The sequence below is a fragment of the Heloderma suspectum genome, chromosome 1 (genome assembly GCF_057233095.1).
Source record: "Heloderma suspectum isolate Gila_16-S chromosome 1, 16-S_ref, whole genome shotgun sequence".
Taxonomy (NCBI): domain Eukaryota; kingdom Metazoa; phylum Chordata; class Lepidosauria; order Squamata; family Helodermatidae; genus Heloderma; species Heloderma suspectum.
The window spans coordinates 389,993,056-390,019,111 of NC_139458.1; the positions used below are offsets into that span (position 1 = coordinate 389,993,056).

Consider the following 26,056-nt stretch of genomic DNA (forward strand, 5'->3'; position numbering starts at 1 on the left):
TATGTCCGAAGCGGGATTGATTGACTGAGATCGGGGTTAGGTAACAACAGACATCAGCCGCAAGCCGCGCTCGTGCTGAAGATGATGCCATTGGAGCCAACCAATGGGAGAGCTCAGAAGCTCGCTCCTTTCTTCCGAGCCGCCGCTCTGCTACAGGCTGAACGCACGAAACCATTCATGATTTTGGTGACATCATCGGAGGGAGGGGGCGGGCTTTGTGAGCCAAGGCACGCCCCCCTCGTCTATAAAAGTAGCTTCCCAAATTCTTTGTGCGGGTCAGCTTTGAGGGAGAAACTGAGCAGCGGTTCTTGCGTGTGGGCTTAGCGCGCCAATCCGCTTAAATAATAATAGTAATATTAAATATACTAAAACCCCCCACGGGTGCCCTTCCTCCTTATAGATCATCTGGTGATCGCTGTTCACTGGAAAGATCAGCCCGCTCCTTCTCTTTTCTCTTTTTTAATACCCTGCACTGCCGCTGTGCTGAGATACAAAGGACGTTGGGTCAGCCTCTTTGTTAAGGACTTCATGTCTGTATTTTTCCCCATTCACTGGTGAGTACAGGCTGGTCTTGCTACGGTGATGAATGTGCGCGGGGATTGCAAAATATGGGTTACGAGGGACATGTCGGGGGTAGAAGAGGATTGAATAACTTCTTTCCGGGGAGGATGCGGGAAGAAATCTGTGCAAAACTTAACTCCGGCTCGGGAACTTTGAAAGGCATGTTGCAGGCTGTGCACAGGGTGGAAGTGAGAGTCTGAGAAACAAAGGAAGCGAACTGCGAAAGAGCGGAGAGGCTCGGGGAAGGTTAGATCACGAAGAGGGAGATCTTAAAGGCGGGATGCGTGTATGAATCTGCGTCCTACCCCCCCCCCGAAACTTGAAAGACCCCCCCCCCCCGAGCAGCCCGATCCTCTACAGCTTACTCGGAAGCAAGTCCGGCTGCGTTCGTTGAGCTTGTGCCGGCGCAAGCGTGCAGGGAGCGGCAGCCGTGGACGTTGCAAGCTCTCCTGGGCAGTCGCTGCACGCTCTGTTGCTGGGGGAGAGGGGTGGGGTGGAGGAAGAGGTCGCCTGCTAAGCGCTTATTCATCCTGCGTTTGTCCTCCACTTCACCCCCGCCAGGCGAACCAGCTCCGGCGGATCTGGGGTCGCTGCAACGAGCTGGCGGGAGCGGCGGCTGCGTGGCGAGGCGGTCGCCGCGCTCGGTGTGTGAGGGGCATCTGTTGAATGGGCGCTGCCCCGCTGGCGGTCCCCAGAGGCGACCTTGTGGCAGCGTCTGCTTCGGCAGGCGAGCGTTTTTCTGCCGCCCTCTGGAGTGGACCCGGGCAGTGCGGGCGGCGGCAAGGCGATCATGACTGGACCGCTACACAGGGCTTGGCCCTTTGTTTTTCAGGAGTCGGGGCTTGTGAGCCAGGATTGATGATCTTCAATCTGGAAAGTTTTCTCTGCCTCCCTCCCTCCCTCCCTCCCTCTCCTCCTCGGGACTTCTTTCCCCAGCAGATGGAGGGGGGCGGTTTGGATCCAGACCGGGCTTTTTATCGCGCAATCGGAGGAAAATCGCGGTCGGAAGCTCGCTGCTTGGCGGCAGCTTCTGTCGAAGCCAGCAACAAAGGCGCTAGTGATCCGGGCAGCCTGCACTGACGGTAGCGGCGGGGCGTACAGGAGTCGCCGCAGTGACTGCTGCTTCTGCTACTCTTGAGGAAGTAACGGCCTTGGCAATAGGGAGTGTGAGGAGGATGGAAAAACGGATTTTGTCAGTGGCCAACTTGGAAGGCAGCCTCTTCCCCAACTTGGTGCCCTCCAGATGGGGACTTCGATTCCCATCAGCCCCAGCCTGTATGGCCAATGGCAGGGATGTTGGGAGTTGTAGTCCAAAACTTGGGGGGGGGCACCTGGTTGGGGAAGGCTGAACTAAGAGGTATAAAGATTTCAGGCAATTCAGTTGGCCGTTAATCCCAGATGTGTAAATCTGACTGTGCTCACTCAGTAGTGTAGGAAATGCACTCTCCGTATGATTAGAAGCTCTCCTTTTAAAATCTTTTAAAAATTGCTTCCTATCATATGTTCTAAGGCTGCACCCTGAGCCTAGAAACTGGCTCCAGGGCAGAACTGTGGCTCTGAATAAGTCCTAGAATGGGTGCTTTAGGCTACGACATGGGATTCTTGGAAGCGCTTCTAGGACCACCAGCACCCACTGTTTGCGTTTGCACCTCGTTGCTGCTGAGCTCAGTACAGTGTCTTAACTGCTAGAAAAGGGATGCGCTGGCCCAGAGTTGTGGTAATCACCTTCCCGAGATGTTTTCAAGAGATGCATCTGGCCAGGAGTCTGTAAGGATGCTTCAGATCAGCCCAGTGTCCTCCATATGTTTTGGACCCCAGCTTTCAGCATTCCTGACCGCTAGCTATGCTTTCTGGCAGTGGAGGCTGGTGGCTGCAATGTCAGTGGGGTGGTGAGTCTGTGCCGGGTTTCAGTCTGAACCGGTTAGAACTCTAAAGGAGCTATCCAAGGTGCTTCACCCGCCCAATGACATTGGAGCCACCAGCCTCCGCTGCTTTTTGAGGCTGAGGGGAGCTGAGATATTTCTCCCTTCTGGCAGAGATGGATTGAACTAGTTCAGCCTTCTGCAACCCAGTGCACTTCTGGAGGGACCCAGGTTGAGGGAAGCTGAACGAGATGGCCCATTAGAGCCCTGTTTGATTCTAAGACTTGTCAGAATACCCTGAACACTGGATGCCTCTCATAACAGATAGTTTTGGAAGCATACATATCCACCTGCATGAAGGTACACTCTACGCATGGCAAATGCACACTACCATTCCCAGAATGGAGTGCCCTGAATAGAACTGTCAGATATGAAGCAAGGACAAGTTTTGCAGTGGGAATGAGAAAAGGCTGTACCATTTCAAAAAGAGCAAGTGCTGTGGAAATGGCAGCAAATGGGACTCTGCTCGGTAGACCTGTGAGCTGAACTAGGGAAAACAAGTGTTGAGATCTTGGGCAAGTGATCTCTTTTGCTTCGCCGGTGTATTTTTGTCTGCAAACCATGCTCCTACTTGGCAGGGTGCTTCTGATGTTTAATATTCAATTATACTTGCCAGATGTTGCAATGTGGGTTGTGCACTGGCCAGTTTTAACCTCTGGGACAGAGACCTGCTGTCCAGCGTGCAGATGCTCTGCAAGCCAATTTTCCATTAAAGCCCCAACTCTTGTTTCTATTCCCTTCTGGTTGAAAGTGAAAGAGGAGGTAGCTGTTAACTAGACCACAAGTGCCTGTTAAGACTTTGTCTTATAGCTTTTCTGCAGACCAAAGCAGCCTAGAGTTAAGCAAACCCTATCAAGCTGTTTTGCTTAATAGACTTGAGTAACTCCAACAGGGAATTCTAAATAACTCATTGCCTCTTTGCCATTAAAACAATAAAGCCCAGTTTTGCTTCTTTTTTCTAGATTTGCTGTGAAGGTAGCCTTAAATAACAAATATGGAGGGTGGGGGGAGAACAGGGGCCACAACAAGTGTGTAATCACTTGCTATAGCCCTTGTTTTGAGGCTATGTGAAAGTCATGGTTAAGGAATTGGGGGAGGGGGGGACACAAATCCACAAGGGTGCTCAGCCTATCCAACCCTGTAATATGCAAAGCGAGGCTGATCCTGTCAGATGTAGCTCTCACTTGTACACAAAGCTAGGATGCAGCAGCAAATGTGTTTTATTTGGGTGCAGGAAGGCTATTTACATTCCTCATCCCTCTGGTTAGTCAAAATTAGCATGTGAAAGCTTCTTGGAGCAGAGAGTCACTCCAGTGCTGTGTATACTGATAGCATTATGATGATAAAAATAATTAAGTAATAAAACTTAGCATTAACTGCACAAGTGATTCTCTGGCATGATCCGTTTCATTTTATCTTAAGCATCCCTATCAAAGTTTAAGCTACTGGTATTCAATATTTCTAGCTCTTGAAATATCCGTTTATAAGATCAGTAGCAACACAGCATGGGATGTACAGTGAAGGGAGCTCTTTACATTCTGCTGCTGTGTCCTGCCACCCACCATAGTCACCACTGGTGACTAGTGGGTGCACACTACTGATTATATATATAGTGCCCTTGCCTTTATTCTCTGAGGTGTATCTGAAACATCACTTGGTATGATAAATCTGTGAAGCCTGTTCAAAGCAACCTGTAAACCGCGATACAGCTTTTCTTTATGGCAGAACCATGCAACTGGTACTTTTTATTTCAATAACAAAAATGGGTGAACTCATGCAAGGTTGTTTTTTGTTTTTGTTTTTTTTTAAGTGCTGAGCCTGGAAATTGAAATGGTATTAGCATACGCGAAAATGCAGAAGTTACAGGATATGTATGCAAATCTACTTTTGCTTTCACAATTAATTATGCTGGAAACAATGCGTGTAAAAAGAGTGTGTCTTTTACTCCTAGCATTGAAATCCCTGAAATGGAAGTTACAGAATGAATCAATCAGAATCAAAAGGAAGATAAATGGACTGGTTCAGTAAAAATTGAAAATAGGGCCTGTTTTTTGGGTTGAAGATCTCAGGTCTGTACAGGTTAGACTATTGCAAAAGATTCATTAGATCAGCTGGGGATGCTGGCTGGGGATAATGGAGTGGTAGTCCAACACATCTCAAGGGCACCAGGTTTAGAAAAAGCTGCATTAGACTCTTTCCAGCTTGTATCCTAAAATATAGTTTGGGGGTTGGTTTAATGTGTACAAGATCTTCCTTGGGGCAAGGAAACCTTTGGGCTTCTCAATTCCTATGATTTCAAAATGGCTTGAAATGTTGTGTTTACAAAAAGATAAAATAACCAAGGTCCTTCCACAAACTGAAAAAGTATGTGTTGAAATGGCTTAGTATACTGATCAATATCTGAATGGTTCCTTAACAACATGAAGCCTTAGTTCTCAGTACTTTTTCAGCTTAACTTACCTCACTCCTAACTTAATGGAACTGTAACAACTAAAGCTACCTCTGACTCTGTTTCTAGCCCTGATTATTTGAGATCAGCTGACATGACTGAAGTGATGAGCGCTCCATCTATGGACGAGATTGGTTTAAGCCCCCGCAAAGATGGCCTATCCTATCAGGTAAGGTTGCTGTGTGTCATAAAACACTGTTAGCCAGTTAGCTGCTAATTGCCCTGTGGAATCTGTTGAGATTAGACAACAGATTTTTCAACAGACTGATCTTGTTCGTAATGTTTTAAAACTTAACAGCCACTTGGAGTTCTTCCTTGAGAAGAGCAGTTATGCTAACAACCTGATTCTGTACATGGCTGTGAGTCATGATAGCTCTATATTACATCCAGTATCCGAGGCAGTATGCCTCTCAATACCAGTTCCTGGGGAACATGAGCAGGACGGGGGTTATCGCTTTCATGTCCTGCTTGTGGGCTTCTCATCGGCATCTGGTTGGCCACTGTGTGAACAGAATGCTGGACTAGATAGGCCTTTGATGTGATCCAGCAGGGCTCTTGTGTTCTGGGTAAATGTGGTTAGCACTACACAGCTGGTTGTATTACTTGTCAAAGTCATTTTGTACTTAAGGCGGCCTCTTTAGAGTTACTTTGCTTACATCTTGTTTGTTTACCCCCGAAGTGGCTTAGGTTATCCACTAGGCCTTTCTCTGATAATTCTACTCTGTCTTCAAGCAGAGAAAATGGGACCTATGTATGTCATTTCTCTGTCTCTCCTTTCCCACCGGTTTACCCAAATATTTATTTTTTAGCCAAAAAGAAGCTTGAATGACATTGGTTAACTTAGGGTTGATTTTGACATAATATTTCCTACTTGGCAGTACACTTGGAATGGCTCCCAACCATGAGCAAACATTACATAAAAGCTAAAAATCCACATGGATTTTCAATTCTGAATTAATGTAAGGTTCAAGGGTCTTGGCTGTTTCAAACACGACATGTATTATTACAGTAATTAAACATGGAGACTCAAAGACGCCTTTGGCAATCTGGAGTAATGTCAGTACACCTAGGCCACAATCCAACACAGACCGAAGGGTGGTTAAGCCCATTGAAATCAGTTGCCTTAAGCACAGTGCTTGCTGCTGCAGTGGCGATCTTTTCACAAAGTCCCTGATCTGTAGCCAACAAATGGTTGGTTGAATTTGGTAACGGAATGGCTTAAACACCATCTCAAGGAACAAATGTGTATTACAAAGTCATGCTATGAAACACAGCAAGGTTGGGCTTCTTTTCTCTTAGCTGTATCTTGGTATTTAAAACAGATCGGGGCATTTATTTATTTATTTATTTATTTCTATACTGCCCTATAGCAGAAGCTCTCTGGGTGGTTCACAAAAATTAAAACCGCAAGGTACTGCATAAAACGATATAAAATATGAAAGCTTAAAACTATGATATAAAAGTACAACCAATAAAACCTAGCAGCTATGCAGAGATTTAAAATACAGATTTAGAACAGCAAAGCTAAATGACTAGAGTGCTAAAATGCTGGGAAAATAAAAAAGGGCATCACCTGGCGCCAGAAGGAGTACAATGTAGGTGCCAGGTGAACCTCTCTAGGGCATGGCTTGTCACAGTAGAGGTGTGCTGTTCACTTTGTTCTTAACCCTTCCAACTAGTTTCAGTTACCAAAAGGCAAACTGTTCATTTATATTTTCATCTAAGGATGCAACCCTATGCATATTTAAACAGAATAAAGTCCTACAACTCCCAGCATGCCCCAGCTAGCATGGCTGGCTGGGTTATGCTGGGAATTGTAGGACTTTTTTCTGTCTAAACATGCATAAGATACATATGTTGGACTACAACTTCTAGCATCCCCCAGCCAGTGTGGCTGGTTTAGGGGTGGTGGGACTTGTAGCCCAACACATCTGAAGGGCATCAGCTTGGAGAAAGCTGATATCAAACAAAGAGACAGAAGACTACTGCCTAACGAATTAAGTCACTGAGAACCTCATTTGTGTTCTTGCAAGATTCGCCACTCAAAACCATCTTGGAAGTTGCAAAGCTCTTGCTTGCCTCACATTTGTGCTGTGATTGCACCCCTTTTTTCAGATGCTTTCAGGCTGCTAAAATCACGCTCATCCTACTTAACTGCCTGTGCCCTTGCAATTGCCAAACACTGGCTTCTGGCCATCTTTAGTGTAAGCAGTGAGTCACACCAGCCACATCTTGGCACTCTCTAGATGCCCATTAGAACATTGCCTACATTTTTAGAATTCTCCTGATTTAATGTAAGGGCGAATGGGAGCTCTTGGCGGGTTCACCTGTCAGCTGGACAGGAGAGGCAAACTGAAGATCCAGATGTGAACTCATTGCCACCAGGTATGAGGTTAAAAATGGCATTGGGAGGATATGTGTTGCTATGTGATGCCTGCTGGGATAGATTGCGTAGCATCCATTGAAGGCAGGGGAGGGCAGGCCTCAGCCTTGTGGGATCTACTTTGGCTTTTTTGCTAGAACCCCGAGGTCCACCATCTAGAGCCAGATGCAAAATGGTGGCTTCAGGGCCAGAGTCAGTTACCTCCTGAACCTCCTGAGCTGTATACACTGGGATGACCTATGTTTCAGATACAAATCTGCATGTAAGCTACTACAGATCAAAGATTCTTACATTCTAATTTAGACCTAAATGTTGCTGCTGTCCAAACAATTGGGAGTTGGAGACCCTTGCTTCTGATCTACTCCTGGAGTCCGTGCGCACCAATGTGCCCACAGACGCCTCTCTCGTGCCTGCCAGGCTCCCTGCGCCTCCTGATTTTTATTTTTTTAAGATCTTTTTTAAGTTAATTTTTTGTTTTGAGAGGCTGGCATGGTGCAATGCAAATTGCTGCCCTCCAGCACTGTTTTGAAGCTCAGGCCCCACTTCTGCCTTGTACTTGAACAGGTTACTTTTCTTTTAGTCTCACCAGTTTGCCTTGTGGGAAATGTGTGTTTTGTGCCCACTATGGTAGCCATTTTATGAGAGCACCCACAACACCCAAAATTCCAAATGTGTTCATTGACCCCAAAAGATTGGAGACCCTGATCTACTGCAAATAGTTTATTTAGGGCACAATCCTATGGCTGCTAGATGGCCATAGGATTTTTTGGTTTCTGGGAAATGAGCTCAGAGCCAGTGCTCCGAGGTTGGTTCCCAGAAAACCTCCACCCTGGCCCTCCCCCGCCGCCTCGTAGGTGGTACGGTTCGTCCCTGGCTCCATGCTCATAACAGCAGTGTGGAATAGGGGAAAGGGGTGTTTGTGGGGGAGGGGATGGCAGGAGTGCTGTTATGATGCTTCCAATCTGCTGTCCAGCCTCCCCCCTCCCCCCTACTCTGAGGTGCGCTGGCTAGACAGGTGAAATCGGCTGTCTAGCTGCAAATGTAGGGTGGCCAGAGTGCAGAGGAAAAGATCCCCTCTGCACTCTGCCCACCCTACATTGGATAGTCGGTCGCCTTCGAGTTCAGGTGCGGTCAACTATCCCTATAAGATTGCACCCTTATTTATTTATTGCATTTCTATACTGCCCAGTAGCCGATGCTCTCTGGGCAGTTTAGAAAAGAAGACTTGAAATTGCCCAGAGATCTACTAGTAGATCCCAATCTACCTTCCCCCCACTTTTGATCTGAATCTAAGAGTGGTTTTTCTTATTGTAAGACTGAAAGAGGTCCTAAGTGGAAGCTCTGAAGAAGTGCCGTCTCCTGGAATTCTGAAACTATTTTGCTTGTTTGTGATTCTGTATGAAGAATTAGATAGGCCTTGAGTGCTTAAATTATGGTCCCCCATTAGGCCTTTTTTTTCAGGGGAGAGATCATTTCTGTACTCATCCTAAATGTTACTACTACAAAGAAAAGTTTACAGTGGATAGGGCATTTCCAGATGCCAGCATTCCCAGTAATGACAGCTGCGAATCCAAAAACAAAACAGGAAGTAGCTCCCAGATGAAGCTCCTGTTATCCTGGGTCTTTGGAGCTCTCATTGCATTTGAACTAGCAGCAATCAGAGTGGAGACTGACATATTGGACATGCAGGCTTCTGGCATGTTAGTCGCCCATGTAAAAATAGGTCCAGGGAGGCTCACCTGGTGCCGACTCTCAGTGCTTTTTTGGAACCAGGCAAAAACATTTTAATTTGCTCTGCCCTTTTAGATGTTGTTTTTAATAAGTTTTTTTTAATGTATCTATTTGTAGTACCTATATCCTGCCTTTAAGGATATAAATTCTTCCAAGGTAGCTTACAAGTAAACCAAAATACAATTAATAAGATCACAATAAAACCCATTTGCTGTCAGGCCAGGTTTAAGGGTTTGGTACTAGTGTACAAAGCCCTACACAACTTGGGACCAGGATACCCGAGAGAGTGCCTTCTCCCTTACCAACCTGCCCAGTCACTGAGGTCATTGGAGGGCATGCTTCTGGTGGTTCTGTATGGACCTATGGCCTGATTGGAGTCCACCCAGAGAAGAGCCTTCAGTGTGGTGGCCCCCTTTCTATAGAACTCCCTGCTCCTGGAGGTCAGGCAGTTGGCAACACTGTGTTGCTTCTGCGTTGAAAACAGTTGTGTTCCAGGAAGCATTCTTAAAAGTCCAGCCGTGGTTTTTATTGGCATTTTGTTTTTAGTAATTTTAATACGGTGTTTTAATCTTTTATCTTTTTCACTATTGTACCCCTTGTGTTCGCCGCTCCAGAATCTGTTTGGATGGGAAGCGGTATACAAATGTTGTAAATAAATAAAATAAATTAAAATGAAATGAAATGAAATGAAATGACAGCAAAACAAAATAATTCATCAGGATCCTTCTCATGGGACAACTGGTGGTCAGTGGCCCTGTGGATGGCACAGGGGAGGGGGAAGGGAATAGCCAGCTGGAGCTGGTCTTGTCTTCGCTTACCATGCTTGCTCTCTAAGATTTTACCTTGCTTGGCTCTGGTTGGAGTTTTGGTTTTAAGAACCAGTGATGTGGGGTGGCATTTTTTCCAGTGCTTAATTTTTCCATTTTTCTGTTTCATAAATTCAGTAGTAACAATGAATGGATATCAGTTGCAAATACAATATTAGGCAAGGTGGCAGTTTCAAAGTACGTTGTTCATTACAAAGTATTTAAATCACAAAGTATTTAAAATCGCGATTAAAATACTCAAATTTTAAAAAACCAATTATGACTACAACAAGCAAAAACAAACATTAAAACAATTCAAAACACAACAATAAAAAACAATAACATGGAACAGCATTATGATAATAAATTACACTCCAGGGAAAGCATCTGTAAACAGGTACATTTTCAGGAGGCATTTAAAACTCACCACACTTTATGCCTCCTGAGCCACCTGAGGGAGGGTGTTCCAGAGGGCAGGTACCACAAGTGAGAAGGCCCACTTTCAAGGTGTCACATGGTGACATTCTGTTGATCGGGAAATGACTAGCAAGGCCTCCTCTGAGGAACTGAAAGGTCAGCTGGGTATATATGGTGGAAGGCAATCTGCTAGGTACCCTGGTCTCAAGTTGTTGACTGTTAGCTGCCCTTGGGGGCTAAATAGCGGGAAATCCATCTATATGTATGAATGGAAAAAATAAAGTGCTATAATTGAAGAAAGCTGACACCTAGAAGACAGTAGGCCACCATCTTCTTCAGCCTACCATCTCTACACACCAAGAAGTCTGGTTAAGAATAAATGGCTTGAGGGTTGTGACCAAAGGTTCTTGAGGGTGAAAATAGAAACTCTTCTTTTCCTAACAGCTGCATAAGTACTCAATTTTTTATATATCTCTTTGGAGGCCTAATATATACCTCGGGGCATATCCAGATGGCTGTAATATCAAGATTTGGGGGCACTGTTCCAGTGCCAATATGCATGGTCCTGAAATTCTCAAGTGCTGTTAATCTGCCAGTGACTGACGAATTAATCCGTATATGCCCACTGTGGGGTTGACCTGTGCAGGAATGCCTTTGGGAAACACAGGTACATTTCAGCTGAACATGTTTACAGAGCACTTGTGATCGTGAACCCTGCTTTATCAGGCTTTCCAGTCATGAAAGCCCAGCTGAACACACTTACAGAGCTCTTTCCAGACTGTCACGCTCAACATCTGAAGGTCTAAGTGGGAGCTGGGCATACAGGGATATGGGAGCAGGGCTTTTGTGGGTGCCCACATTCCCCCACCCATTTTAGCCTTGCATGCAAGCAGGAGAATGCCTGCATAGGGCTGCAACTCTTTCAAATGTGGTTTTCCACTATGGACAGATGTTGAAATGAAGGCTGAAAGAGGATGAGGCCTGCTGTGCCTTTATCAGCCTAGCTTTAGGGTGACTTCTCTTTTGTGTTGGGGAAGGGCCATAGCTCAGTGGCAGAGCACCTGCTTTGCATGCAGAAGGTCCCAGGTTCAATACCCAGCATCTTCAGGTGGGGCAGGAAAAGCTCGTGCCTGAAACCCTGGAGAGCTGCTGCCAGTCAGCGTTAGGGATGTCCATCGCTGGGAAATCTGGTTCTTTTTTGGCTTCGCAGAGTTCCACAGTGTGTACGATTCGAATTGGGTTTGTGAGCTGAGCTATTCAGGGCTTTCCCCTGAATTCTGGACACTGTTTTGCACTTTTGGGGGGCAAGTTCTACAATTTGCTCAGAAACATTTGCAGATTTGGCCGTCATTTGTGCAGATTGCTTAGAAATGTGTGCAAATTGTTGGATCTGTGGGAAAAATACACAAAATGCCCAGAAAATCCTTGAACTGGCCCAACTCATTACAGACCAAGTCAGGCGCCACAGCGGGAACTGGAATCAAGTCTGGGGGGGCTGAACTTAAAAAAACCCATCAAGATCTACCCCCAAATGGATTTCTCTGACTCCCTAGACAGTGTGAACAATACTGGGCTAGATGGACCATGGTTCAGTGTAAGGCAGCTTCCTATATTCCTATGTGTTCTCCCCTTCTCCCCCCGCCCTTTCTTCCTGAGTTGTGCTTACTATTTGGAAATGCTTAATCACCTCCTTGCAAGTTCACTCTGTTAATGCCATCTGACAGCAGCACTACTGATGGTGTTTGAAACTGAGGCTGACTCAGGACTACATCTTTTCACTACTCTGCTGTCAAAACAATGCCTTTGACTTGAAACCTCTTTTTTTTAATCCTCTTGGAATGGAATCTGAGCTAATGGCCATTCGGACAAATCTCTCTGGTTGTGGCTCTACCAGGCAAAGAATGTGCCCAACTTTAGAGGCAAGCGTTTTCCTTTCTGTAGTCGAATTGCCTTGAACTGCTGGTTAACTAAATCCAGTGATTTGGAAGAGAATGAGCATTCAGGGCACAAACAGCCCAGGCCAGGGCTAGAAACAGCAGTCTTTTTATGGTTGCCAATGAAGCCCCCAGGAGTTGTGCCCCAGAACAATGGCATGTTTGCAGAGGATGCCAGGGTGAATCTCTTGCACTGTGTGTTGTGCAGGGTTGAGAATTGTCCTCTGGCATTTTCCTGCAAATGTGCAAGTGATCCCAGGGTGCGGTGCTTGGATGGCAAGGCACAGTTGCTTGCAAGCAGCAAAATATTTTGGGCTCATCTTTCGGATATTCTTTCTGAACAATGTCTAGGGCAGGAGTGTTGAACCTCTTTCCGCCTGAGGGCTGAATTCAGTTTCGGGGAAGCTCTTGGGGGTAGGGGGCGTGTTCCAGTGGTGGTGAGGCCAAAGGAAAAAGTGTGTGTGTGTGTGTGTGTGTGTGTGTGTGGCAAAATAACAAAAATAACAGCATATTTAAGCTTAAAGCTCTCACTGCCAGTAACTACACCTTTGGAGAGGCATATTATTTATTTATTACATTTCTATACTGTCCAGAGCGAAAGCTCACTGGGCAGTTTACAGAGATTAAAAACCATTAAAGATACAGTATACAAAATTTTAAAAAACCTTTTACGTAAAAACACAACGAACAGACAGTATACACAGAGAAGACAACATATATCTACAAACAACTTTAAGCAATCAACCACAGAGCAAATCCAGGACCTGATTAAACTCATCATGTGCTGCCAAATGCCTGAGAAAAGGTCTTAATCTGGGGCCAAAAAGATAACAATGTTGGTGCCAGGCAGGCCTTGTTGGGGCAATCATTCCAGAGCTGGGGGCCACCACTGAGAAGGCCCTCTCCCTTTTTTACTGCCTTCCGAGCCTCCCTCCGAGGAACCACATGGAGGAGGGCCTTAGATGCTGAACGTAGTGTATGGGTAGGTTCATGCTGGGAGAGGTGCTCTGTCAGGTATTGTGTTCCTGAGCCGTGTAATCTCAACCTTTTAAAATGGGGAAAACCTGCACAAAGGCTGGAAACCACTAAATGGTCAGGGAAAGGAGGTGGGACCATTTGGGAAACCCTGGAGGGCTGGATTTGGGCTCACATGCCTGAGGTTCTACACTCCTGGTCTAGAGTTCAGAGCTGGTGATGCACCAAACCAAATCATGCCACCTGTGTACTGATGCCCGCTAGATGCTTGACCACCAGCCTGTTTTTGCCAGCAAGCAGCAAAAACTGCTAGGCTGCATTTGGCTTAATGGGAACACAGAGTGTCTAAGCTTGGTGTTGGAACCCAGTTGCGTTGCTGGCAAGCTGTGTCTGGCCTACACCCTGGCAAGGCCTGCAAAATACACCCCATGCCTTCTTGCTGCTTGTTTTGCCAAAGGGCGCACTGGTTATATGGACAATGAAGGAGTCAATGGTGCAGCTACATAGCTATCTTTTAATCTCTCCCCAGTAATACTGGTTTCCTTATTAGCACGGTCCTTACAAGCTGCTTGCACTGCAGCAGAGCTCTTCTGGTTTGTACTCAAGAGCAGGGTTGCGTACAGCAAGCCTTTCTGTGGTGGTTAAAACATTTTCCACTCTCTGTGCCAAGTTCAGTCACATCTAGAGGAAGCAGAGTTGGGAGGGGAGGGGAGGGGAGGTGGGGCGGGCGTTGCCTGGCACAGAAGGAGTTGATGTCTTTAAGTGTAGAGCTTCAATTTCAGCTCATCTCCGAGGTGACAGGCAAAATAATTGCTTTTGTGTTGGCTTGAGTGAACTCTAGGGCTGGGGTAGTATTCTCTATAGGGCTCCAATGAGAGCTTGGCAAGCAATGCTTTGATCAGTGGATCTGAGTGAGGACGTTCCACTCTATGGCTAGGTAGCTGCCGTGGGGGCGGGGGGGGGGGTTGTAGCCCAGGATGCAGAACCTCTTTCAGCCCGAGGGCTGAATTCTGTTTTCAGATAAGCTCTCGGGGGTCACATTCCAGTGATGGGTGGGGTAAAATGGGTAGGGCCAAAAATACCAGCGTATTTTATCTTAAATTTCCTATTGCCTGTAACTAAGCTTTAGGAGAGGAATCTCAACCTTTTTAAATGGGGGAAAAGCTGCACAAAAGCTGGGAAACCAACTGATCAATGGTTGGGAGTAAGGGGGTAGAACCAGAGGAAAAGGTGAGGTATTCCGGGGACCCTGGAAGTCTGGATTTGGCCCCTGGGCTTGAGGTGTTATGCCTCTGTTGTAGCCAAAAGGCAGGATATAAATGTTCTAAAGTAAATAAATGAATTAATTGTAGCTTGTCACTATGTTTTCTGAGATGTCAAGTGGCTTCCTGCGTATTGGGCCCTATTCTAATATTACCACAGCAGTAAGGTAGCCACCGAGACCTCTCCTCCACAGTCTGACCTTCCATTGGCTTAGTATTTTATGGAGGCTAAGGGCTTCTTCACACGGAACTTTTATCCTGCTATTGAGATTGCTCACTCACGGACGATTGCGGGCCCTTTAGATGAAGTCATGAACCCCCAGGGCATCTCCTGCACTCAATGACCTTCATTCCATTTTTAAATAGATCGGAGATAATGAGCTGTGAAATTACTGCACTTGTGTTCCTCTTGAGTTCCCTCTGTGAAAAGGGAAAAGCCGCAAGAAGAGGAGCTAGATCAATGAAACCTATGGAAGACTCAGATAAGGGGGGGACAGGAGGAGGGGAGGGGAGGGGGAAAAGGAAGCACATGTAAAGGGAGTTTGTTGTGATCTTGCATTTAAAACAGAAGCAGAAAGCCCCCTTTTAAATGTGGGGTTTTAGGCTGGTGTAGAGATGCTCTAAGTGTCTTCAATATGAGAAGAGTGGTGGAGCAGGCATGTAAACAGCACAATCCGGGTAAGCCTACATCATCCAGTCTTCCATACACTGATGGTGTGGACAGGTTTTTTGGCAATTATTGCAGGACTGCCCTGAAGTATAAAATGTGCCTCTTATGCAAGCCCCCCCCCCCTTAAATAATAATCTTGGTCCCTTCTGCCTTGTATAGAGGAAAAAGAAAAGCTACCTAAAACGTGGTTCAGGAGACAGATCTGAAATGATTCCTTTATAAAGTTATGCAGAAACTAGGAATGGGTGAACATGCAGTGTTTGAACTTGTTGAGGTTCTCTGAATTCCTCCTCAAAGCTCGGTTCACCTCGTTTGCAGGATTTTTTTTCGATTGGGAAAAATGGTTGATGTCATCTACCATTTTGGGCAGTAGATGCTTGGTCTCTGTTGGCTTTTGCTTTATCTGGCCACTACTTAAAGTAGGTGGCTGTTGGTTTACAATCAAATGCTTTCTATGACATACCATAAACATATATGCACATAAAAACTGTCTTGTTGGATCAGATCAAAGACCCATTTACTCCAAGCAGCATGTGTCCAGCAGCATGTCTGTGGAAACTCACAAGCCAATCTTGAAACTGATGACCATCTTCTGTTTCTGCTCAGTTCCTAGTTGTTGGAGCTACAGATGAAGGTTTCATTTAGCTTTCGTGGCTAATAAGCATTGATGGGCATCTTCCAGGGGTTTGGGGACCACATTGCCCCCCGGCCACAACCTGCCTCTACTTAATTTGCCACAGGGGCAATCCCCCCTCCCCAGTTTTAGAAGGAAACTAGTTGTGCAGCGATTTCTTTACAAGCAGAATTGTGCTCCTGGGAGGCTTCTGGGTGGGCAGTTCTGCTTCCAAATGAGTGTGCTCCCTGCATGACTTGTTTTCTTCCAGAATCACTGCTTTTCCGCTGCTGCCACAGCAGTGGATCCAACAGTGGTATGGGCAGCCTGCCCTTGTCCCTTGGCAAAAATGGTGGGGGGAGGCATGTGTGGCCCACCCTGATCTATCCTGGTTTTCGCTGAATAGAAGCAGTGCAGGAAAGCTGATCAACATAGAAATAGTCCTATGTTGATCATATCTCCAATTAACTTTAAATACAGTTTGGCCTGTAAAAATGAACATGGTTTGATGAGCTGATTTTGCATGTAAAGTGAAGCCATAGTTTAGTAGTGCAAGGACTCTGACTATCTCCTTGCTCTTCCTCTGGTTGACCACGGTTTACAGTTTGGATGCAATGCTAAACTATGTTTTTCATCCAAAGTTGAAGCTTCTGGTCCTCTTGCAGCCACATCTGAGGAGGAAAGGGGAGGGAGAGTATGTGAGCGTGCTGTGGTTCATCGTCATAATGGTACAGCACGTAATAAAACCAAAGTGAAACCACCAGTAAGAAATAAAACAGTGTAAAGACTTAAAAGCACTAAAACAGTTCTTAAAATGCTTGGGATAATAGAAAGGTCTTTACCTGGAAATGGAAAGGCCATATCATAGGCACCAGGCAAGCCTCTCTGGGGAGGAGGTTCAGGGTGTCACAGCTGAAAAGGCCCTCTCGTAGCCACCTGCCTTACTGCATTTGGCAGGAGCATCTTGGAGGAGTGCCTAGGAGGAGGCCCTTAGGGCACAGGTAGGTGTTTTTTGTTTTTTTTTAAGTGTGTACTGGATCTACATCTATTCCAGAGATAGGCAACCTGTTGCCCTCCAGATATTTTGCACTACCGCTCCCATAGTCCCCTACCATTGCCCATGCTTACTGGGGCTGATGAGAGTTATAATTCAGATTGCTTACACCTAGCCTATACTAAATACATATTTTCATACTAAGTCTGACATGCTGTGTAAGTAAATGTGATGCAAACCTGAAATAGTGTGAATAGGGATGGCACAAGTGCCCGATTCAGTCCGGGAATCTCGCAGACCTGAAATAGTGTGAGTAGGGATGGCACAGGTGCCCGATTCAGTCCGGGAATCTCGCAGACCTGCTCCTGCCTGCACCCCCGTGCCCCGCTCGCCAAGCCCCTGCCCCTGCTCGCCCCCTGCCCACACTTGGCAAATGGTCTGCACTCACCCTGGCAGCCTTGTCGAGCTTTGTGATCACCATTTTCTGAGAAATAAAATGGCGATAGCAAAAATGCGCAAATTTGCACACACATGAAAATGCACATTTTGGGGGATGCACATTTTTGCGTATGCACGAAAATGCATATTTTACTAAAAATGCACATTATCGTACACACACTGTGTGCCATTGCAAAAATGTGCATTTCACACATGAGAATATGTGCATTCGCAAAAATGTGCATTTTCTCACATGCAAAAACATGCATTTTTGTGATTGCCATTCTATATTTTTTTAGAAATGGCGACCTCAGAGCTCGATGAGGCTGCTGCGGTAAATGCAGGCTGCTCAGTGAGAGTGGGAGGGGCTCGAGCACAGTCTGGGGACCTGCGAGCGGGGCTGGGGGCTGGGCAGGAGTCCGGAGAACCCAGACGGGGGTGCGTTTGCACATCCCTAAGTGTGAGTTCACGCTCTGAGTTTCAAGGATCTGTTCAGCAATAGGACAGTCTGTTTCTATCCAACCCAGCCCAAGACAGAACATATGTCTCACCTCTGACTTTCCAAAGGAGCCAAACACATTATTTTCTTTCTGATATCGTGGAAAGGTGCCTCTTGCCAGGCTGGTATTAAGTTACTGACTTGGCATTTTTAGTCTTCCGGTTCATTCTTTGGTCAGATCTGTTGACATCCCAAGAGGGTGTATATTGGGAGAACTGGATGTGTGAACAAAGGCCAAGGATGGAAAACTACTTCTTGTGTAAAGGGAAGAGAGCAGGCAGAATTGACTTGATCTCCTTCATGGATTAAAAAAAAATGTCATTATACAATGACTCTTGTTCCTTTGTTCCCATAAACAGACTTGTCTTTTTTCCCAGTCTGTCATGTGCTGGGAAATGTGACTTCATTTATTTTCCACTGGGCCATCCCTAATCCTTGAATGCATTTGAAACATCTCATTTTTATGCTGCCTTGATGATTTTAAAAAAGCATGACTTAGTGGAAAAATCCTGACCTCCTCCATTGCAGCTGTTAGAGATAAGATTGTTCAGGCTACTACACACACACACACACACATACACACACACCAGGCTCAACACATTTGGGGGATGTTTATTTAAGGAGATCATTTATTCCTTAGTTTAAAAAGTGGGTGGGCGGAAACAGACAGTTTATTTTCAAAACAGCTATTCTAGGTTTGACCTAATGTACCTAAGATGGCAGTGAATGCTCTGGTGTTTCCTGCACTAGCAGTATAATCAGATTATAATCCTTTTGTTCCCTCATTGATGCTCCAAAGCAACGTTCTCCAACCTGGTGCCCTCCAGATGTTTTGGAATATAACTCCCAGCATTCCAGACTGTTGGCCATGCTGGCTGGGGCTGATGGGAGTTGAAGTCCGTGACATCTGGAGGGCACTAGGTTGGGGAAGGCAGCATTAAATAAATGCCAAAGCCCTCTGCTGTCTTAAAATTGGGTAAATTGGGTTGGATCCAGGATCTGAATTCTGCAAAAGGAAGGGCTATGGCAGATTTTGGGGATCCCTCTCCCCGCTAGGCCACAGCTCACCCCATTCAGCAGGGTCTCCTGACTCACACTGTGGCATTTTCAGGGGGCTGGTGGGGTGATGCCTTGGGAAGTAGGAAGTGGAGAAGTCCACTTCCATCAGCATAAATCTGGATCCAACCCATGATCAGTACTGAAGACCAGCTTGATATGTAACATACAAACCATGGTGTCTTGGGGCAGACCTCAGTCAGTCACATGGTGGATTCTATAGTGAAAGCAATTATGATGTGCTGTAGTGATGAGAGAGATCACACAGCTTAGATGATAACACCCTCTTAATGTCTTGGGAGAGACTGATGGGATGAAACATTTCTGCCCTTGCGAGAGTATGGAATGACTTATAATTTAATACCCTGCTATTTCCACACCTTCTTTAGGGTGGTTCCACAAGGCCATTTAATCTGGGGTGGCTGTTTGAAAACTCCGCATGTGAGTGCTCCAACTGGCAAGACTGCTGGTCATTCATATAGCACTCAGATACATGGAGAGCAAAGCATTTGTTGCTTGCAGCTACTCACAAATCCAGGGCAATGAAAAAATGCCAGTGCTTAGTGAGCTGTCCTGGCAGAGCTGCAAATGGCATTGTTTGACATGGCAACAGTGTGTTGTGTACGCACATGCTAGTTTGCCTGCCTCATTTGTACAAGTTGGCCTTGTACACCTGTATGTTTGGGAAATGTAGTTGGGTCACAACCTCAACCATACAGTGTGTAGATGTGTGCACATACTTGTGTACACACATCTACACCTTGTGTGTTGTAGTCTTTAACTGTGTTTGGATCCGTCCTGCTATTTGTTCTAAACCCAGCTGTGAGCTTGTTCAATGGGTGACCTCTCCCCTGCTCTCCTAGTATTAGCTTAGAAAATTATGAGTCTGAGGCTTGGAAAATTACCAACGCTGTCCCAAAATGCCTTCACTACCAGCTCCCACTCCCCCAGACACTCTCCTCCCTTTGTTTAGGGTTGTTACGCAGTATTGGTGGTGTGATCAGTCAGAAATATTGCATAGTCAAGAGCTTGTGGCAAGTGTTGAGTGGTGAACTCTTGCACTCGTGGGATTAAATGCTCCTTGGCCAATTTGCAAGGCTCTTCTGGAAGCTTTAGGGCCCAATGTAGAGCTGTTTCCAACATGAACATTTTAATAGTAGGGTGCCCCAGGTGTTCCTTTACCTGAAAACAGCTTGTTGGAACATTCTAAAATGCATAATTGGAAGCTGGTTCACACATGTAAATATCGTTGGATGTTGCAGTCATCAGGTCATGAACGTGCATGTGTGAATGGGGCCGTCAAAATGTTCATATTGCCTTCTGCTGCTGTGAGCACCATGCTCTTCAGCTGTGTTAGTTCATCAAGTGTAGCATAATATATATGTATGTCTGTATGAACCAGGTCTAGCTCTGGATCAGACCTATGTATTGAGATATTACAAGTAAGTGGTGCGTGGGACACATGTTGTTTTTTGAACTAGCTAGGTGTATTAAGATCTCATTGGGTGCTTGTTTGTAGACATGAGGGTGATTTGCAGGCAGTTTTCCTGTCTAAACTTTTCAGTGTGGGAAGGGTTAAAAAGAGAATAGTAGTCAATTGATTTACCCGAATGTGAAGAAAGTATATGTATCTATTACATTTCTATACCACCCAATAACTGAAGCTCTCTGGGTGGTTGAGAAAACAAAACTTAAACCCATAAAATGCAATAACATTGTAAAACATAATATTAAAAACCTTAAATTTAAAACAGAATGAAACCAAAGTAAAAACCAGGGTAAAAGTCAGCAGCCGTGCAAAGATCTAAAAATGTACTGACATAGTTTTTAAAACTGAAGGACTAAAAAGCCTGGGAAAATAAAAAGGTCTTCACTTCATACTGAAAAGATCACAATGTAAGGTACTAGGCGAGCCTCTCTGGGGAGGACATTCCACAAATGGGGTGCCACCACTGAAAAGACCCTGTCCTTAGTGGCCACCCACCTAACCTCTTTTGGCTGGGCCCCCCTGAGAAGTGACACTGAAGATTATCTTAGGCTCTGGGCAGGTTTATATGGGAGGAGACGATCCTTCAGGTAACCTGGCTCCAAGCTGTTTAGGGCTTTGTAGGTTAGTACCAGCACTTTATATTGGGCCCAGGAATGACTGGCAGCCAGTGCAGAGCATAAAAGCACTGGTGTAATAAGAAGAAATTGGCCAGTCCTTGTTAAAAAAAATCTCGCTGTCCTACTTTTGGACCAGCTGAAGTTCCCAGACTCTTTTCAAAGGCAACCCCATGTATAATGCATTGCAGTAATCCAAATACGACGTTATCCGAACCTGGATAACTAGCTAGGCTATCTCTGTCCAGATAGGGTCATAGTTGATCTAAGCTGATAAAAGGTGCTGCATGCCACCAAGGGCACTTAAGAACATAAGAGCCATGCTGGATTAGACCAAGGGTCCAGCTAGACCAGCATTCTGTTCACACAGTGGCCAACCAACTGCTGATGGGAAACCCACAAACAGGACATGAGTGCAACAGCGCTCTCCCAGCCATGTTCCTCAGCAACTGGTGTACAAAAGCATACTGCCTCTAATACTGGAGGTACCATGTAGCCATCAGGACTTGTAACCACCAATAGCCTTATCCTCCATAAATTTGTCCAATCCCCTTCTAAAGCCGTCCAGATTGGTTGCCACCACTACAGCTTGTGGAAGTGAGTTTCACAGTTTAACTATGCACTGTGTGAAGAAGTACTTGTGCCTCCAGTGACAATGCTGGATCCAAGAGCACTCCCAAACTACTAACCTGATCCTTTAGGGGGAGTGCAACCCACTCCAGAACAGGTTCAGTATAAGTCATCTGGGTGGAAGAACCACCCATTAATAGTACCTCCATCTTATCTGGATTGAGTTTCAGTTTATTGACACTCATCCAGTCCGTTACTGTACCCAGGTACTGATTCAGAACACCCACAGCCTCACCTGGATTTGATGGAAAGGAGAGAGAGAGCTGGGTGTTATCCACATAGTGGTGACTCATCAGTCCACCTCTTCAGATAACCACCCCCAATGGATTTAAGTAGATGTTGAACAGCATGGTGAATAGAACTCTGTGACACCTCATAGCAGAACTGTCAAGGGATAGATCAATAATACCCCAGCACCACGTTCTGGAATCAGCCATCCAAGTAGGAGCAGAACGGCCACAATGCGGTACCTCCAGCACCTAGCCTAGATAGCAGCCTGTCCACAAGGATACCATGGTTGGTGCAACTGGCTACATCTTGTGAATTGACCAATAGTTTGGAGCCAGACCTCATCCTAACTGTAAGTGCTGCATGAAAGCTGTTTGCCCAAGATCAATGTTGGGGAAACTTTTTTCTGATGAGGGCTGCATTCCCTCTGGACAAGTCACTGTCTACCTCACAGCTATGATAATATGACAATGTCAGGTATACCAAAGCATGCTGTAGAAACATTGACTATTGTAAATCTCTTGTTTCAGATTTTCCCTGACCCTTCAGACTTTGATCGTTACTGTAAGCTGAAGGATCGTCTCCCTTCCATTGTGGTAGAGCCAACAGAAGGAGATGTGGAGAGTGGAGAGCTAAGATGGCCACCTGAGGAATTCCTGGTCCAGGAAGAAGAGGAAGACAACTGTGATGAAGCAAAGAAAGAGAGCAAGGAGCAATAAATGGCACAGAGTCTTCTGTACAATTTAAGATGTTATTTCATCTTGAGGGGGGAGAACAAATGTTCTGAAGCGTCTTTTTCTACAAAAGACATTCAATTTTGCACCTGCAAGATCTTAGGTTGTTTTTTTTTTGTCCATATTCTCTATTGAGAACTGAAACGCTTGACATGACAATCTCCAGCTGAAACTAAGGAAGAGAGTTGAGCAGGGGGAAAAATATGGCTGCTCTTCTCAAGATCGCTGTTGAATTTTGTTGAGGTTATCTGGGGCAGCCATGAAATTACAGGGCGCTTTGGTGGAGGGTTAGACAGGCAGGAAACATGCTTTTTCTGAAGTGTGTGGAGTGGAAGAAATGACTACAAAGTGTAAAATGCAGCTGCATTTATGTAAGGAACTGCCTCTGGCTACAAAAGCATGAGAATAGTATTCATCTCTCAAAACTTTGCCTTCTTATAGTGCTTCTGTTTGTGTGTGTGTGTGTGTGCGTGCACATTTGGGAATTGGGAGATATGGTAACATGCCACTCAAATGCTCCAGTGACATTACCGAATAAGGCAGGTATTCCCTGCTGAGCAGCATAGAGGAGCAATGGATCAATAACTTCTTTCCCAGTCCAGTATCTCCTCCTAAAGTCACACAATTTACTGTACGAATGCTGGTATTTAGCACTGGCTTACCCAGCCTGTTACATAAAATCTATCTTTTGTTTTTCCTTCCCCTCCCGCCACTTTTTCTTAAAGTATGCATTTAAATCTTGCAACATTGAATAGCTTTTTCTTGGCACAGTACTGCTGACTTCAGAAATGGTCCTTTGCCACTTGTTCTGCAATAGCCTGCACTAGGTAACAAACAAGTTGTCTCATTTATTATTATTATTATTGGCAAGTGTTCTTTTTAAAGCTGCAAGAGATTTTGCCATAAAAATAACTTAAGTATGTTTCCTTTTCCTGTCGCCAAAGCTGCGGTTAAGCCTCCCGTTAATAATACATCGAGTTGCTGTGAGAGGTCAGCTTCTCTGGTGGCATTGAGGTTGTGTAGTTTCATCATGTGCAAATGTTGTATCAGGGACTCACAGGAGCCAACCTGGGCCACCAAATATGATGAGCCTAAACAGAATTTTGGAGATAATCTGGAGATGAGATGGTAGGAATAATTGTTGAAGGAAAGCAGGTCTTCTCTTCAAAAAAGAAAAAGAAAAAAAGTATTATGGTCTCTCAGTATTGTGGAGAAAATAACATGTTTTTTTTAAACATTTCTATTGGATTTATCGATGGGCATAAATTGTAAGTTTCCAGTAATAACCTTTGCTCCTTTTGTCCTATATACTCTGTCTTGGATGAAATGGAAACAAATTGCAGGATGAGCTGAATTTGCTGCTTTCGAGGGAAAGCAGTGTTTGACTGCTTGGTGGAAGTCCCTGTTTGAGACTTCACAGTCTGAAAGGACCACTCTGAAATCAAAAGCCAATGATTTCCCTTTTAATTATGGAGACACTAAAAAGATGTAATTCACACATATCATGGCCTTAACAGGATATTCAGAGTAATCCCTAGTCTCCCAGATCCCTTGTTTGTTGGTTCTTTTTTTTTTTTTTAATGAAATCTATTGGGACTTTGTGTGTATATATTTGTATTTGATACCTCATGAGTAGTAAAAATACTGGTAAGGGGTTAGGGGAATTTGCTTGTTAAAATCAGCAGGATTTTTTTTCCAGTCATGTCTTGCTTGTGTTTTCAACATAATGGCAATAACTTTTTAACAGCTGTGAGTCATTGTTACATGTGGGTGTGAGGTTGCAGATTATGGCCTGAGTTGTTGTTTTTTTCTTTTTAAGTATAATAATGTAGGGATGTAGTTGGGTGTTCTTGTGTGTTCCTTTGGCAGCCAAGAACCTGTACTACCTGTCTTGGTGGATGTTTTGGCATCACTGAAAACCTGTCTTGAGTCCTTGCCTAGCCAAGGTTGCTTTAAAACTGATGGATCCAGAAGTTTTTTGGTTTTGTATCCTGGACATATGTTCTCATCCCGCTGTTCAGTAGAATGAGCTTTTACACCTGCACACAACTCTGAATTGCCCTACGTTTTTTCTCTCCAAAAGTTACTTTTTGTTTTTAGTTTTTTTGTCCCAAGTTTGAAATTGTCAAATGTTAACCACTCAGAAAAGCAAAAAATCTTTAATGCTTACAATCAGAGTGGAAATGCTGTTTGTCTTTTAAATATTTGCATATCCCTTTTCCACCTCTCTTTATTTTTTTTAATTGTCACTTGCATTTCTGTCACTTTTGAATGTGTCTGAAGAACAAAGCACTCCAGTTGAACTTCTCCAGTTGTATATTAATATTACATTCTATATTTCTGTAAAATTCTTTTTTGAGCCTCAGGGAAAAAGCTAGCATTTTTTTCAAACTACTTTTGTCACTGTGACAGTTGTAAATAAAGTTTGAAAATGCTTTCCAAACTCTTTGTCTTCAAGATGTGTGTTCTCATACTTAAAACTCTTGCTTTGCCACAGTCTTGCTGATAAATGTCCACGAAGAGTGACCCTCTAGTGCTGGGGTGGGGAATCTCAGGCACAGCAGCTAAATCTGGGCCTCCTAAGGCCCCCAGATGACTATGCCCCTCTCCCCCAACCCTACTTCCTTTCCCCTAACCACTGATTAAGTTAGGTGATTTCCTAACTTTTCCCCATTCCAAAATGTCAAAATGACTTCCCTAAGCTTAGTTATTGGGAGTATGAAGTTGAAACTACAATGTGCTGGGGTTTGGGGGGGGAGTTGGCCTACCCCTTTTGGCCCCACCCCTGGAATATGGCCTCCAAGAGTTTCTTCAAAATTAAATTCAGCCCTTGGGTTCCCCACTCTATAACATAGCAATACGGCCTTGCATTTAAGTCAATTGGGGGTGTGGGGGAGAACTCCACTGTTGGAACTATCACCACATCCATTGCCCTCCTGTTTCACCGTAACCTCTCTGTATAAAATCCTGCAAAAACTGACTAGCTTCACATCTGTCCTGTGAGTTTCAATGGCCTAAAGATTTGCAAATGAAAATGGAATTGTGCTGAAAAAGCGATATAAATAGCCCTGTCAGATAACTTCAGAATCTACATTGCCTTGAAAACACATCCCCCTACTTGAGTTTAGTCACGCTAGCACTCTTGTCACACTCCATTTCAGTTGGGTCCCACACTGTCCTAGAAAAGCATCACCTATTTTATAATTTCTTCCTATTGTGACACTTTTAAAGGCACAACACTCCTGCCAAAAGAAACTACAGCAAACCTAAATACCAGGGACAATGACTTTAAAACAATTGCTCATTTAATGGAACAAAAGTGGCTCTCTCCATCCTCCCAATTTTTTCTCTCCCTCCACTCCCATCTGTATTTCCTGTAGATGAATGTTTTGCTCTGCCAGAGGGGCAGGCTTCATTTATTTTTGAATATTCATCACAGTGATGAAGAGAACCTCTTTCTGTGAAGTTCATTTGATCTGTATTTTAATGCAAACTTACCAGATTTCACACTTTCAAACCAATACACAAACTGAAACTCCATTTCAAAATTAATTCTCCTAATTTTGCAATGGAGTTTCCAATTAAAAAAATACGTACAAAAATGGTTCTGTTAAGAGAAAAGTGCACCCACATAGGCATATATTAGCATAA

General features: G+C 44.8%; 1 protein-coding gene across 1 annotated transcript; it reads left to right on the forward strand.

Moving 5' to 3' along the window:
- The first annotated feature begins 273 nt into the window (after positions 1 to 273).
- Positions 274 to 24,848, forward strand: LBH (LBH regulator of Wnt signaling pathway). Its single transcript, XM_084828618.1, has 3 exons — positions 274 to 554; positions 5,002 to 5,101; positions 22,202 to 24,848. Exons 1-3 carry the CDS (start codon positions 529 to 531, stop codon positions 22,388 to 22,390), a joined length of 315 nt encoding a protein of 104 aa, XP_084684744.1. The 5' UTR covers positions 274 to 528; the 3' UTR covers positions 22,391 to 24,848.
- The last annotated feature ends 1,208 nt before the right edge of the window (positions 24,849 to 26,056 follow it).